The sequence below is a fragment of the Halichoerus grypus genome, chromosome 3, assembly GCF_964656455.1.
Source record: "Halichoerus grypus chromosome 3, mHalGry1.hap1.1, whole genome shotgun sequence".
NCBI classification, from domain to species: domain Eukaryota; kingdom Metazoa; phylum Chordata; class Mammalia; order Carnivora; family Phocidae; genus Halichoerus; species Halichoerus grypus.
In genome coordinates, this window is record NC_135714.1 from 191,340,002 (window position 1) to 191,357,305 (window position 17,304).

The 17,304-nt window shown below is 40.6% G+C and overlaps 1 protein-coding gene across 1 annotated transcript in view; it reads left to right on the forward strand.

The window, feature by feature from the left end:
• Positions 1 to 2,612: 2,612 nt before the first annotated feature.
• MTNR1A (melatonin receptor 1A) overlaps positions 2,613 to 17,304 on the forward strand; it is a 37,767-nt gene continuing 23,075 nt past the window's right edge. Inside the window, exon 1 of the mRNA XM_078068259.1 lies at positions 2,613 to 2,838. Coding sequence (XP_077924385.1) covers positions 2,613 to 2,838 — 226 coding nt within the window. The remainder of the gene's footprint in view (positions 2,839 to 17,304) is intronic.

The window sequence follows — 17,304 nt, forward strand, 5'->3', positions numbered from 1 at the left end:
GGAGAGGGAGGGAAGAACAGGCAAAGGACAGGATTCTTAGGCAGTGGGCATATTATAATGGTGGATACATGTCATTATACAATTGTCCAAACCCACAGAATGTAGAACACCAATAATGAACCCTGATGTAAACTATGACTTCAGACAACAATGATGAGTCAGTGTGGGTTCACAGATTGTCACAAATGTACCACCGTGGTGTGGGATGTAGTTAGTGGGGGAGACTGTGCATGTGTGGGGATGGGGATATATGGGAAATTTCTGTACTTTCTCTCAATTTTGCTGTAAGCCTAAAATTGTTCTAAAAATTAAAATTAATTAAAAGCCCTCTTATTCAACTCATTTAATGTATCTATTAATTTCTAAATTCCTTCCTCAATGCTCTCCTTTTTTGTGGAGTTTGCATTTCACTTCTGCATCTCACATCTGCATCCACAACCCACACTGCCATTTGGAGGGTAAGGACCATGTTTTGAGCATAGAGCCACGTATGTAAAGTATTTCCTGAACAAGTACATTAATGAATGCAAGGGAATTGATTTAACCCAGGACTGTCCTGCTCAGGCACGGATACAGGAGAGATCTAAAAGGGAAAGTGGAAGCTGTAGTACCCTGGGATAGGTGGGGATTTATTTATTTCCTCGGTAAGTACCATACCAGTCTTTGGCTGCTTTACTGAAAAGTTCCAGGCTGCCCTTGTCTTGCCACACTTCAAATTCTTTTGGAATGATTTCCAAGACCTGGTGACTGGTAGTTACATATTGAGGTTGCAGATTTCCTGGACACCTTCAATGATCAAATGAAATTGTTTTTAAAAGCTATAGGGTGACAACTTGGGGCTAGAACTTACAACCCTAAGATCAAGAGTTGTATGCTCCACTGACTGAGCCAGCTAGGCGCCCCCAATCTCACAAATTTAATATTGAACAAAAGAAGCTGGACACAAAAGCAAACATTTATATATGTATGGATCCACCATATAAAGTTCCCAAGGTGGCAAAACTAATGTTTGATGTTAATTGGCAAAGAAGTAGAAACAACCCAAATGTCCATCATCTGATGGACGGATAAGTAAATGTGGTATATCCATACAATGGAGTATCACGTGGTGATAAACAAGAGGGGGTACCAATAGATGCTTCACCATCCACAAACCTTGAAAACATCTTGCTAAGTGAAAGATGCCCGTTGCAAAGTACCACATATTGTAGGGTTCCATTTATATGAAATGCCCAGAATAGGCAAATCCATTGAGACAGAAAATGGTTTTCTAGGTCAGGGAGGGCTGGGAAGAAATGGGGAGTAATAGCCAATGGATGCTGAATTTGGGGGGTGGGTAATGAACATGTTCTAAAACTGATTATGATGATGATCACATGACTCTGAATCCAACAATGGGTGAATTGTATGGCATGTGAAATGTATCTCTATAAAGCTATTATTTAAAAAAAATATAGAGGGCATTGTAAATAAAGTTAAAAAAAGCCTCAGTTCCAGAGTGGGACTTTATAAAGACAGGTCTTCCACTCAGAAATGCCAAAGTCAAAAAGTGTCATTTATATCAAATTTGCATATATAAGTACTAGTTTTTATTAATGTTGTGGGGTTTTTAAATTTTTCTGAATATATGCATGGGATTAACATGTACATGTTTTAAACAGATGAGTGTGTTGGTGTCCATATTAAAAAGATCTTCAGTTCAATAAAAAAAAAAAAAAAGAGGAGGAGGGGGAAAGGGAGGAGGAGGAGATAAGCTTGGATGTCTACAGGGAGAGTGAGCAGGGTGTGGTGGCTAAAGGTGTCTCAGATCTGTACTACTCCTGGAAGAAATCTGCTAGAGAATATCTGCCTGCGTTGGGTGTTGAAGCAAGACTATGGCTACTTTGAAACTATTCAATCCATTGACATTTGAAATCGAAATGAAAAGTTTAGAGTTGCTTTGAATCTGCCTGCCCAGTAGACTCTTCTGTCATTTCAAGCTGACATTTCAAGTGTCCTCATTCTCCTTCTGATTACTTGGGGCAGCAACCAGGGGCATGCACAGAGGTTGAGGACAAGAACTTGGAATTTTTAAATTGGAAAATTTATTTTTATTTTAATTGAAATATAGTTGGCATACTAAAATTTTAAGGACAGCGTTCAAGAAATATCAAAAGAAAAGTAGCTTTTGGGGGAAGATTATGAAAAATCTGGCTGGCCTTTTCAGTCTATGGGGTAGGGGTAGGGCGGCGGGGGGCGGGGAGGGAATGATTTCCATTCCAGGAATGGTGCAATTCCTGAGAAAATTCCGATTTCTTTCACCTCTGGCTCGCCTGGACTCACTGCCCGGCTAGAGCGCAGGCGGCGCACGGTGCAGGCATCCCGCACGGGGGTGCTGTCGGCACGGGCTGCGGGGATGGGACAGGGAGCCCCAAGGCCGAGAAGCCTCCAGGCACATGCCAGGTGTCACCGGGCGGGGCTGGGGCTGCAGGTGCAGAGTCCCGCCGCCCGGCAGGTGGCGGAGCGGGCAGGGCGGCGGCGAAGGAGCACTTGCAATGGGGAGTAGGCGCGGGGAGAGGTGCGGGGAGCCATAAGCCGTGGTGAAAGGGGTGGCGCTGCGCTCCGAGGGCGCGATGGACGGGCCGTGGGGTGCGCCGGGTGGGACCCCGCGGGGCAATGGCAGCGTGCTGCTCAATGCCTCTCAGTGGGCGCCCGGCGGCGGGGAGGGCGCGGGGCCGCGACCCTCGTGGGTGGCCTGCACGCTCGCCTTCATCCTCATCTTCACCATCGTGGTGGACATCCTGGGCAACCTCCTGGTCATCCTGTCCGTGTATCGGAACAAGAAGCTGAGGAACGCAGGTAGGGGCTCCCGGGGCCGGGCAGCCCCCAACGTTCACCCGGCGGCCGCCTCCCCCCTTTTCCGGGGCCACTTTCCAGAACACAACCCCCTCCTCAGCTGTCAATTAGCTTTTTCTAAAAAAGTGACTTCTTTCTTAAAAAAAACTGGGAACTTTGAGTTCTTTTTCCCACCAGAGGGAGAAGACTGTGAGTTTACTTTTCCCTTAACCTGCCTGTGTAAGTTTTTTTTTCTTTCTCTCCCTCCTCCCCACCCCCCACAATGAAACTAGGAGTCTTAAGTCCCTAAGGGATAGAACACTTTGCCAGAGTCAGGTTCTCTTTATTTTAGGGGAAAACCTCACTATACAATGATCAATTTCTGAGGTTTATTGGCTTGAGAGACATCAGATGCAGGTTGCAGAAAGTTCAAGAAGTCCTTCAAATCAGATCAGTGAACTTATCAACTGCTTGCTTTTACGTATAATTTTTCCCCCAACTTGGTTAAAATAGGAGAAAATAATCAAGCCTGTGAAATGAGAAGCTTTACTTTAGTTTTGTTGTCAGGAGTAGTTTTCAGTTTTTAGCATGCAATTTAAAAGACTCCCAAGGCTCCTAAACATGATTATTACTCCTCCAAGTTAAACAAGTTTCCATTTTAAAAATAGAAATGTTAAAGAGTATATTTACCTATAATATACTACTAAAACTAATTTTGTGTTTGAGTTAAACTTGCTTTATCCTCCAAGCAATGAATTGAAATTGGTTTCTCTTGGGTGGGAGGCCAGGGATGATTTTCCATAGGACACTGGATGTTCAGATCTTTAAGAGATGATTAGGTGCCTAGTTATTTAGAAGCTGACATTTTGGAGGTGGGGGCGACGAGGGGGAGGAACCATGCACTCGTATGTTTGTCAAAAGCATTATTTTTGTTCTAATAAGGTAGTTAGTTGATCAATGCTGTGATTTTTCTTTAGCTTTCTCCCAAGAGGGCCTCCCTTTTCATTTTAATGCTTGGGACAGTGAGTAGCTTAAGAAGTAACTTCATTGTCACCTTATAACATGAACTGAATTTGAGTTAGTCCATTTAATAACCTCATTTCATATATGATTGGCTTAAAGTAGAGGAATTCTGCCTTCAAGAAGAGGCTCTTTGAAGAAACATAGGCAGTAAGCTCCTTGACAGTCTGTGTGATGAGTTTTTAAATCTGACACCAAAAGCCAAAACAACAAAAGCAAAAATAAAGAAGTGGGACTACATCAAACTAAAAAGTTTCTGTACAGGAAAGGAAACCATCCACAAAATGAAAAGGCAACCTGCTGAATGGGAGGAGATATTTGCAAATCACATTTGATAAGGGGCTAATATTTAAAATATATACAGAAGTCACACACCTCAGCAGCAAAAAAAAAAAAAAATCTGATTTAAAAATGGGCAGAAGATCTGAATAGACATTTTTTTTGAGAGAGAGAGAGAGCGGAGAGAGTGAGCTTGAATGCGGGGAGGGGCGGAGGGAGAGAGAGAGAATCCTCAAGCAGACTCCCTGCTTGAGTGCAGAGGACTCAGGGGCTCAATCCCAGGACCCTGAGATCAGGACCCAAGCCGAAATCAAGAGTTGGCCACTCAACCAACTGAGCCACCGAGGCACCCCTGAATAGATATTTTTTTTTTAAGACATCCAGATGGCCAACAGGTACATGACAAGATGCTCAACATCACTCATCATCAGGGAAATGCAAATCAAAACCATAATGAGCTATCGCCTCACACCCATCAGATTGCTATTATCAAAAAGAAGAAATAACAAGTGTTGGTGAGGACGTGGAGAAAAGGGACCCCTATGCACTGTTGTAAATTGTTGGAATGCAAACTGGTGCAGCCACTGTGGAACAATATGGAGGTTCCTCAAAAAATTAAAAACAGGAGACTACCCTATGATCCAGGAATTCCACTTCTAGGTATTTATTCAAAGAAAACAAAAACACGAACTCAAAAAGATATCTGCACCCCCATGTTCACTGTAGCATTATTTACAATAGTTAAGATACAGAAACAGCCTAAGTGTCCATCAACAGATGAATGGATAAAGAAAATGTTAATATATATATACACACACACACATACATATATGAACACACATATATATACATACATATATAAAGAAGTTATATATATACATGAATGAAATCTTGCCATTTGTGACAACACAGATAGACCTTGAGGGCATTTTTATGCTAAGTGAAATCAGTCAACGAAAGACCAATACCATATAATCTTAGATGTGGAATCTAAGAAATAAAAAATAGAAAAACAAGCTCATAGATATAGATTGATGAAATGGGTGAGTTGGTTTTGCTTTTGGTCTAGTTTAAACACATTGGGTGAAAAAAAGAAAAAGAAAAAGAAGGTATGAGAGAACACAGTGCTAGGAGCATGGTATAAGAATTATCTGTCTTGGGGCACCTGGCTGTCTCAGTGGGTAGAGCATGCGACTCTTGATCTTGGGGTTGTGAGTTCGAGCCCCGTGATGAGTGGAGAGACTACTTAAAATCTTAAAAAAAAAAAAAGAATTATCTGTCTCATTCCCAGGAGCGAAGCTGTGGGGAAAGCCTGCTTTTTCATCATGGCTGATTTCTTGCCAGTCTCCACTGTACCTTCTATCTCTGGGGTCCGGGAGAGCTGGCTCTGTTATGACAGGTTAATCTGCTTTGCAATCTCCATGTTGCATTACCGCTTATTTTAATTCCTTAGATTAGGATTTGATAATAGGATTTTTGCTTTGACCTGTCTGATGCATTCCTTTGTTCCCTTGTAAAAACAAACAAAAAAGAGGCTCCTTCCCTTCTGGCACTAAAAGCAGTTTTCTGTGGGCCAGACACAGTTCTGAAGACTATGTTAACTGAATTCTTGGGGAAGCCCTGTGGTGGGAAATACCACTGTGAGCCTCTTCACAAAGGAGGAACTGAGGACACAGATTGGTCCTGTACCCCTAAGTGGTGGAGCAGGGTAGAAAATACACAGAGCTTGCCCCTAGAGCTCATTCTGCTCTGTTAGTAGCAACAATTGCAGCACTTGGAAAGTTTGAATCTTGCAGGAACTTTCATTTTAAAAAAAAATATTCACATGCCCAAAATAATTCTACTTCTTCTGTTTTATGAAAAAGAATGATAAAAAGTGCACCTTCCACACTACTTTGTATTTTGTATTCTGTTACGTGTTAAGCAATTTTTCAGCAGGGCAGTCTATAAAATGCCTTTCTGTAGATAATGGGAGACTTGGAGTGAGCTTTAGTTTGTGAAGCTTTTGAACTTTCGTATTTGTATAATTGGGACTTTTTATTCAGATGTACCACTGTTCCAATTCAAACCATGTGAGGCTTTCTAGAATGGATGGTAATTTGAAACAGGGAGAGAAATAGCTGATTCCAATGAGTTTTGGGATGGTTGTCCAAAGTTCTTATGATTGTTCAATCCTTCCCTTTCAGTTAAATTATTGTGTTGGCATTAGGGATAAAAGATGCAAAGAAGAGAATAGAAGAAATGAGATAAGGAAATAAGAATGCTAAGTCATCTTAAGCTTTGAAATTTCTTTTGGAGATCTGGCATAATGGTAGGGTTACTTATGCCCCCACCCTCCCTCAAGAGAGCACGTTGACATTCGACTCCCCAGAGAAGAAATTCAAAATGTTTAACAGCTGTATGTCAGGGACACTGGTCAATCAGAGAAGACAAGGCTTCAAACGCCCACCAGGCTCTTAGGTGATGGCAGAATGTCTGCTCCCTCCTGTCCAAATTTTGATACTAGAATTGATACTACCATATTTGCTCCTTCTGAGTAAATTTCATTGCAATAGTAATGGGAAGATTCCTGCACTGGAACACTAGGATTAATATCCTTGCTCTCTACTCTGTGATCTGAGAAATCAGTGATCCAAGCCTCTATTTTGCACATGTGTCAAATACAGAAAATATCTATTTTCTTAGGCTCACACATATGGGAAAAGATACTTTGCATATGGAAAATGATGCATATTTTGAAAAGGACAAAGTAGGTAATGTTATGTGCTCCTTTTTCCTAGGTATACCTAACAAAGGTATGTTAAAAAAACTTTAATTATTTTTAGAGATTTTATTTATTTGTCAGAGAGAGAGAGAGAGAGCACAACCAGGGGGAGCAGAGGCAGAGGGAGAAGCAGGCTTCCCGCGGAGCAGGGAGCCCGATGCGGGACTCGATCCCAGCATCCCTGGGATCATGACCTGAGCCGAAGGCAGACGCTTAACTGACTGAGCCACCCAGGTGTCCCAAAAACAACTTTAATTTTTTAAAAAGATTTATTTATTTATTTTAGAGAGAGAGCCAGAGAGTGTGCGTGGGGAGGGGCAGAGGGAGAGGGAAAGAGAGAATCTCAAGCAGACTCCCCACTGAGCATGGAGCCTAAAGTGGGGCTGGACACAGGCCTCAATCCCAGGATTCTGAGATCATGACCTGAGCCGAAATCAAGAGTCAGACGCTTAACAGCCTGAGCCAATCAGGCGCTCCCAAACAACCTATTTTGTTGTTGTTGAAATCTGTTAAAAACAATTGAACTGTAGACTTATGATTTGTGTACTTTTCTCTATGTACATCATGCTTAACTAAAACTTTTACTAAAAAAATAAAGCAGGAGTACAATAATATCTTGTCTATTCAAAATTCAATTATCTGGCAATCGAACCTATCTAGAATACAGCCAAATAAGCAAAAATAACAGGCTATCTCCCACAGCTGATTTGTTTGTAGAGTACCCTACAGAGTGAGGCTAGTGTCCAGATTGTCATAAATTAGGAGGATGACTGACACATTTAAAGGAACAGCACATGTAGCAAACAGCATGGGTTGAAATAGACTCATTAAAAGGAGGTCTGAAAAACAAGCACAACCTTTGGGAGGCAAGTTGTAAAGCAAATAACTGCTCACCATTAACTGCTCCTGAAAACACATAGTCCAATAATGTATTTATTAATTGTGATCCTGAGCATTCAAGGAAAGGTCCAGTCACATCCAGTGTGTTCTTTTTAAGAAGACAGGGCCATAAGATTTTAGAAAGTTACCTATCTAAAGTAGTTTATTATTTTTAAATCTGGTACGCAGTGGGGTAGACTCTCAGTATTGTAAAAAAAGAAAATAAAATAAAAAGTTCCCCAGAATGACCATAAGACTGGAGCGTCTGCACTGTGTTACGTGCTTGATTGTGACTCTTGTTAGCTGCAAAAATGCTTGCAATTGTTTCTTTCAGGCCTACACTGAATGTTCTCTCTCTCCATCCTGCATTTCTACTCAGAGAAGCTGCAAAGAGTATGGAGAGAACATGGACTTAGGGTCTCAGAGATCTGAAGGGATACCCCAGGGCTATTTTTAAGATGTTACAGTCTCAGGCATGCTTGCCTACTGAAAAAAGGCTGTTTTTAAATCGAGGCATAACACAGTCAAGTGCACAAAAAAAGACCCTGCTTGGTGTATTTTTCCTTATGTATGTACATGTGACCATCACTTCTGAGAAATGAAATGAGGCTGTTGGTAGATGGTAGTATTATTATTCACAACTTGAATAAGAACTTATGCCCAGTCTAAGTACTGGAAACCACCCATGTCCATTCTTCTCTTTTACCAACCGCAAGCAGATGGTTGTCTGTATTGAACTTGGCTCTTTCTCTCTCTGTAGCCACTGCTCGATACTAAAGGAAGAGGCTCACTGCCTTCTCCATGACCCATGGCCACTCTCACCATCAGTTCACCAATATAGCCTGGAGCCTGGAGTACTGGTGAACTGATGGTGAGAGTGGCCATGGGTCATGGAGTGGTGTGGAAGGGACAGAATAATAATACTACCATCTACCAACAGCCTCATTTCATTTCTCAGAAGTGATGGTCACGTGTACATACATAAGGAAAAATACATCAAGCAGGGTCTTTGTTTTGTGCACTTACTGGAACAAGGTCCCAGTGAATGTCTTCATAGCTGCCTTGACTGAGCCCATCGCCATTCTGTTCACCGTATCCTGGCTTTCATTTTTTCTTTACTCTCTTTCCTTCCCGTCCTTTGCCTTCTCTTTTCTTCTTCCCCATTGTTTCTTACTCCCTGTTCTTCAGTACCTTTTATCACCATCATTAGATTTGATCTCTTAGTAGAGGTCACATGTGTATGTTTCCTAATTGTGTCTATTGTGCATCAGCAAAAAAGATAGTCCCAAACTTACAAACATATTTTATTCTAGAAGTTCACTTGTAAATGTCTTAAAGAATATATGATACGGTATTTGGCTTCAATGCTGGATCAGAAAATTATTCAAACCAATAATATGGCTGACATAATACTTGGAATTGCTGGGTCACAGGACATTCATGAGCTCCTGAAATCAAGCTGCCTTGTTCTAAGTTCTGACCCTTTTGGGATCCTGTGAGAATGAGGAAGAGTGGTGTGGAAGGGACAGGTAGAAGCTTCCTTTCCTAACTTAGAAATATCAGGACAGAACTCAGGGGCAAGACATGATGATAGAGTGGGTTGAGCATCAGAGATGGGGTGGAAACAAGTATAAGTATACCCATTTGCTCAGAGTCGAGTGCTCCTGTGTTGGGGACAAACATACTAGATCCTCCAGGGAAGTGTGGGAGGAGTTTGTAGAGAGAATGGATCCAGAAACTGGACTCCAGGTCTTTACTGAATGGATTTGCAACTGCAGATAAATCATCATCTCCCTGGACTGTTTTCACATCAGTAAAATAATGGGGTTGGACAAAATCTGGAGTCCTTTTTGATTCTGGTATCCTTATATTTACATGATTATTAAACTCACTATGGAGTTGGAGATTAGAATGCAATGAAAGTGACTAGCAATAAGAACTGTGGGTACAATGACACAGACACATGCAGTGATGACAGACATCACAAACCTAGGAAATGGTGTGCTCATGAAAGTGTGCCTCACTTGTCCTAAACTATCTGGGTCACTTGTCTCATATCTGCTAGAGAAAAAGACCTCTGCAGGAAAAGACATCTCGTTTCCCTGTTTTATTTCCCAAGAAATGTACACAAGTTTTAGAAATTTCCCATATACTTCTCCCTTCTTGGAAGAGAATGAAGTAACCAACTACACAGAAGCAATGGGTTGGTCCTCTGGGACTTAGGCAGGTTTTTGTGAGTTTGGGTAGGATGAGGTGGGGACACTGATGATGAGCTGACATGTGGTGTGTGTGAGTGAACACTCCTCTTCAGGGGAGCGATCCTATGGTCAGATAGGTTCTTCTAGGCCTACACCTTCAAAATGTAACCACTCAGGAGGAACAGCCTAAATTGGCAGCCAGCCTGGCCATTTCATTTGTGATGACACACATCTAAAGAACATGGGGGGTTCACTCGAGTGAGCACGTCACTCTCACTTAGGTGTTCAGAAGTTTATGGAAGATAAGCCCTTCACCACATTATAAAATAAAGAATCAGACAATGTCTCCTGTAGAATCAATTCACGATGTCTCTATTGAGGTCCAAAGGTGACTAGTTACATGATTTACTGGTGATTTAAAAACCAGTGTTCTGTGGGATCGTTAAAGCCAAAAACATAAAACAAAATAAAATATCTGTATATGAACCAATTGCCCAAATCCCAAAAGAAAAAGAAAATGCATTTTGGACAATACTATTAATAAGGCAGTTTATCCTTTCAGATATCTTTCTTCATAAAGATTCATTTTGCATCCTATAGTCTCTTCTTACTGTAAGTAATGCTTTCCTGTGATTCACTTAATATCCATGGACATCAGATAAAAGGTAAATAGAATTGTAACAAAGGTCTCACTTCTGGGACATGGGCAATTAAAACAGATAGACAGTATTCCTCAAATATCTGCTCTGCTATATTAATTGAAAATCTTAACCTTTTGTGATAAAACTTAAGTCTTTTTTTTTTAATTATTCTCATCCATAACTGATTTCGCAAAAGCCACTGGTCATCTTTTGGTGAACATTTCCACTTAAAATTATGAGTATTTTGGGAGGGGCGGAGCAAGATGGCAGAGGAGTAGGAGACCTGGACTTGGTCTGGTCTCAGGAATTCAGCTGGATAGGGATCAAACCATTCTGAACACTTATGAACTCAACAGGAGATCGAAGAAAAGAATAGCAACAACTCTCTGAACAGAAAAGTGACCACTTTCTGGAAGACAAAATGACAAGACGGAAAAAATCACCTCAACAAAAAGAACAAGAGGTAGTACCGACTGCCAGGGACCTACTCAATACGGACATTAGTACGATGTCAGATCTAGAGTTCAGAATCATCACTTTAAAGATACTAGCTGGGCTTGAAAAAAGCATGGAAGTTATTAGAGAAACCCTTTCTGGAGAAATAAAAGAACTACAATCTAACCAAGTCGAAATCAAAAAGGCTATTAATGAGGTGCAATCAAATATGGGGGCGCTAACTGCTAGGATAAATGAGGCAGAAGAGAGAATCAGTGATATAGAAGACCAATGATGGAATATAAAGAAGCTGAGAAAAAGAGAGATAAACAACTACTGGATCACGAGGGCAGAATTCGAGAGATAAGTGATACCATAAGACAAAACAACATTAGAATAATTGGGATCCCAGAGGAAGAAGAGAGAGGGGCAGAAGGTATATTGGAGCAAATTATAGCAGAGAACTTCCCTAATTTGGGGAAGGAAACAGGCATCAAAATCTAGGAAGCACAGAGAACCCCTCTCAAAATCAATAAAAATAGGTCAACACCCCGACATCTAATAGTAAAACTTACGAGTCTCAGAGACAAAGAGAAAATCCTGAAACCAGCTCAGGAGAAGAGATATGTAACCTACAATGGTAGAAACATTAGACTGGCAATAGACTTATCCACAGAGACCTGGAAGGCCAGAAAGGACTGGCATGATATATTCAGAGCACTAAATGAGAAAAATATGCAGCCAAGAATACTATATCCAGCTAGGCTGTCATTGAAAATAGAAGGAGAGATAAAAAGCTTCCAGGACAAACAAAAACTAAAGGAATTCGCAAACACAAAATCAGCCCTACAAGAAATATTGAAAGGGGTCCTCTAAGCAAAGAGAGAGCCTAAAAGCAACATAGACCAGAAAGGAACTCAGACAACATACAGTAACGGTCACCTTACAGGCAATACAATGGCACTAAATTCCTATCTTTCAATAGTTACCCAGAATGTAAATGGGCTAAATGCCCCAATCAAAAGACACAGGCTATCAGATTGGATTAAAAAACAAGACCCATCGATATGCTGTCTGCAAGAGACTCATTTTAGACCCAAAGACACCCCCAGATTGAAAGTGAGGGGGTGGAAAACCATTTACCATGCTAATGGACACCAAAAGAAAGCTGGGGTGGCAATCCTTATATCAGACACATTAGATTTTAAACCAGACTGTAATAAGAGATGAGGAAGGACACTATATCCTACTTAAAGGGTCTATCCAACAAGAAGATCTAACAATTGTAAATATCTATGCCCCTAACATGGGAGCAGCCAATTCTATAAGGCAATTAATAACAAAAGCAAAGAAACACATCGTCAACAATACAATAATAGTAGGGGACTTTAACACCCCCCTCACTGAAATGGACAGATCATCTAAGCAAAAGATCAACAAGGAAATAAAGACTTTAAATGACACACTGGACCAAATGGACTTCACAGACATATTCAGAACATTCCATCCCAAAGGAACGGAATACACATTCTTCTCTAGTGCCCATGGAACATTCTCCAGAATAGATCACATCCTAGGTCATAAATCAGGTGTCAACCAGTACCAAAAGATTGGGATCATTCCCTGCCTATTTTCAGACCACAATGCTTTGAAACTAGAACTCAATCACAAGAGGAAAGTCGGAAAGAACTCAAATACATGGAGGCTAAAGAGCATCCTACTAAAGAATGAATGGGTCAACCAGGAAATTAAAGAAGAATTAAAAAGATTCATGGAAACCAATAAAAATGAAAACACAACTATTCAAAATATTTGGGATGCAGCAAAGGCAGGCCGAAGAGGAAAGTATATAGCAATACAAGCCTTTCTCAAGAAACAAGAAAGTCTCAAATAAACAACCTAACCCTACACCTAAAGGAGCTGGAGAAAGAACAGGAAATAAAGCCTAAACCCAGCAGGAGAAGAGAAATAGTAAAGATCAGAGCAGAAATCAATGAAATAGAAACTAAAAGAACAGTAGAACAGATCAACGAAACTAGGAGCTGGTTCTTTGAAAGAATCAACAAGATTGATAAACCCCTGGCCAGACTTATCAAAAAGAAAAGAGAAATGACCCAAATCAACAAAATCATGAATGAAAGAGGAGAGATCACAACCAACACCAAAGAAATGCAAACAATTATAAGAACATATTATGAGCAACTCTATGCCAGCAAATTAGATAACCTGGAAGAAATGGATGCATTCCTAGAGATGTATCAACTACCAAAACTGAACCAGGAAGAAATAGAAAACCTGAACAGACCTATAACCACTAAGGAAATTGAAGCAGTCATCAAAAATCTCCCAACAAACAAAAGCCCAGGGCCAGATGGCTTCCCAGGGGAATTCTACCAAACATTTCAAGAAGAATTACTACCTATTCTTCTGAAACTGTTCCACAAAATAGAAATGGAAGGAAAACTTCCAAACTCGTTTTATGAGGCCACCATTACCTTGATCCCCAAACCAGACAAAGATCCCATCAAAAAGGAGAATTACAGACCAATATCCCTGATGAACATGGATGCAAAAATTCTCACCAAAATACTAGCCAATAGGATCCAACAGTACATTAAAAGGATTATTCAGCACGACCAAGTGGGATTTATCCCTGGGCTGCAAGGTTGGTTCAACATCGCAAATCAGTCAACGTGATACAATACAGTAACAAAAGAAAGAACAAGAATCATATGATCCTCTCAATAGATGCAGAAAAAGCATTTGACAAAGTACAGCATCCTTTCTTGATCAAAACTCTTCAGAGTATAGGCATAGAGGGTACATACCTCAATATCATAAAAGCATCTATGAAAAACCTACAGCGAATATCATTCTCAGTGGGGAAAAACAGAGCTTTGCCCCTAAGGTCAGGAACGTGGCAGGGATGTCCACTATCACCACTGCTATTCAACATAGTATTAGAAGTCTTAGCCACAGCAATCAGACAACAAAAAGAAATCAAAGGCATCCAAATCGGCAAAGAAGAAGTCAAACTCTCACTGTTTGCAGATGATATGATACTTTATGTGGAAAACCCAAAAGACTCCACCCCAAAACTGCTAGAACTCATACAGGAATTCAGTAAAGTAGCAGGATATAAAATCAATGCACAGAAGTCAGTGGCATTCCTATACATCAACAACAAGACAGAAGAAAGAGAAATTAAGGAGTCGATCCCATTTACAATTGCACCCAAAACCATAAGATACCTAGGAATAAATCTAACCAAAGAGGCAAAGGATCTGTACTCAGAAAACTATAAAATACTCATGAAAGAAATTGAGGAAGACACAAAGAAATGGAAAAACGTTCCATGCTCATGGATTGGAAGAACAAATATTGTGAAGATGTCAATGCTACCTAGAGCAATCTACACATTCAATGCAATCCCCATCAAAATACCATCCACTTTTTTCAAAGAGGTGGAACAAATAATCCTCAAATTTGTATGGAACCAGAAAAGACCCCAAATAGCCAGAGGAATGTTGAAAAAGAAAAGCAAAGCTGGCGGCATCACAATTCCGGACTTCCAGCTCTATTACAAAGCTGTCATCATCAAGACAGTATGGTACTGGCACAAAAACAGACACATCGATCAATGGAACAGAATAGAGAGCCCAGAAATGGACCCTCAACTCTATGGTCAACTCATCCTTGACAAAGCAGGAAAGAATGTCCAATGGCAAAAAGACAGTCTCTTCAACAAATGGTGTTGGGAAAATTGGACAGCCACATGCAGAAGAATGAAACTGGACCATTTCCTTACACCACACACAAAAATGGACTCCAAATGGTTGAAAGACCTAAATGTGAGACAGGAGTCCATCAAAATCCTAAAGGAGAACACAGGCAGCAACCTCTTTGACCTCAGCCGCAGCAACTTCTTCCTAGAAACATTGCCAAAGGCAAGGGAAGCAAGGGCAAAAATGAACTATTGGGACTTCATCAAGATAAAAAGCTTTTGCACAGCAAAAGAAACAGTCGACAAAACCAAAAGACAACCGAAAGAATGGGAGAAGATATTTGCAAATGACATATCAGATAAAAGGCTAGTATCCAAAATCTATAAAGAACTTATCAAACTCAACACCCAAAGAACAAAGAATCCAATCAAGAACTGGGCAGAAGACATGAACAGACATTTTTCCAAAGAAGACATCCAAATGGCCAACAGACACATGAAAAAGTGCTCAACATCGCTCAGCATCAGGGAAATCCAAATCAAAACCTCAATGAGATACCACCTCTCACCAGTCAGAATGGCTAAAATTAACAGGTCAGGAAAGGACAGATGTTGGCAGGGATGCGGAGAAAGGGGAACCCTCCTACACTGTTGGTGGGAATGCAAGCTGGTGCAGCCACTCTGGAAAACAGTATGGAGGTTCCTCAAAAAGTTGAAAATAGAGCTACCATATGATCCAGCAATTGCACTACTGGGCATTTACCCCATAGATACAAATGTAGGGATCCGAAGGGGTACGTGCACCCCGATGTTTATAGCAGCAATGTCCACAAGAGCCAAACTGTGGAAAGAGCCAAGATGTCTATCGACAGATGAATGGATAAAGAAGAGGTGGTATATATATACAATGGAATATTGTGCAGCCATCAAAAGGAATGAGATCTTGCCATTTGCAACGACGTGGATGGAACTGGAGGGTATTATGCTGAGTGAAATAAGTCAAACAGAGAAAGACATGTATCATATGACCTCACTGATATGAGGAATTTTTAATCTCAGGAAACAAACTGAGGGTTGCTGGAGTAGGGGGTGGGGTGGGAGGGATGGGGTGACTGGGTGATAGACACTGGGAAGGGTATGTGCTCTGGTAAGCGCTGTGAATTGTGCAAGACTGTTGAATCTCAGATCTGTACCTCTGAAACAAATAAGGCAATATATGTTAAGAAAAAAAAAAGAAGAAGAAGAAGATTGCAGGAGGGGAAGAATGAAGGGGGCGAAATCGGAGGGGGAGACGAACCATGAGAGACGATGGACTCTGAAAAACAAACTGAGGGTTCTAGAGGGGAGGGGCGGGGAGGATGGGTTAGCCTGGTGATGGGTATTAAAGAGGGCACGTTCTGCACGGAGCACTGGGTGTTATGCACAAACAATGAATCATGGAACACTACATCTAAAACTAATGATGTATGGTGATTAACATAACAATAAAAAAATTTTTTAAATGTATGAGTATTTTATAGCACCCTTATCAACCTAACCCCAATTATTAAAGGAGTTTAATTTTTCAATCCTTCAATTTTATTTTAAAAATTTATTGATTTGTGGGCTCCTGGGTGGCTCAGTCGTTAAGCGGTTGCCTTCGGCTCAGGTCATGATGCCAGGGCCCTGGGATTGAGCCCCGCGTTGGGCTCCCTGCTCCATGGGAAGCCTGCTTCTCCCTCTCCCACTCCCCTCCTTGTGTTCCCTCTCTCATGTCTCTCTCTGTCAAATAAATAAAATCTTAAAAAAAAATTATTGATTTGTGTTTGAAACATTTTTCAAACTTGAGAAAATTAAAGTAAGCAATTGGTGAAATTGTAGTTTGTGGTTTACTTTTCATAGACAACTATTTTGATCTGATTTCTGTAGATGAAGTAGAAAAATACTTCTTATTTGGAATGTCTAGTGCTTTGTATTTATGTACACAGAGTGATTCTCAGTTTTCAAAGCATTTTCCCACATTATGTTTTATTCGTCCTTATAAAAAACTCCTCAGGTAGATAAAAAAAAACTAAAACCCCAAATTCACAGATAAATGATCAGTATTTCTTACTCCAGCACACAACCCAGTGTGACAGTGGAAGGAGCACAGGAATTAAAATCAGACCCAGGCTGAGTCTTTCGTATCTGCAATACCTTTATTTGTACTATGTGTGGGATCTAGTTACTCAATCTTTCTAAGCCTTAGTTTCTCCATCTGTCCAGCGGGGTACTCTTCTCACAGGGTTTAGATTCTGCCCATCCTGTCCATCTACCAATCGCTTTGAAGTTGCAAAACACTATAGAAATAATGGTATTATTATGTTATTATTAGTATATATTCTATAATTAGTAGTTTTCATGTTATGTTTATTTTTTAAATGTATTTTTTAAGTAAGTGGACAATACGAACAGTAAGAAGTGAAATCAGTCAGAATCTAATTCTCTTTTGCAGCATTATGGAAATTACACAAATTCTCTGATGTCACCATTTTCCCTTTCACAATAAACATTTTCTCTCCACAGCAAGTA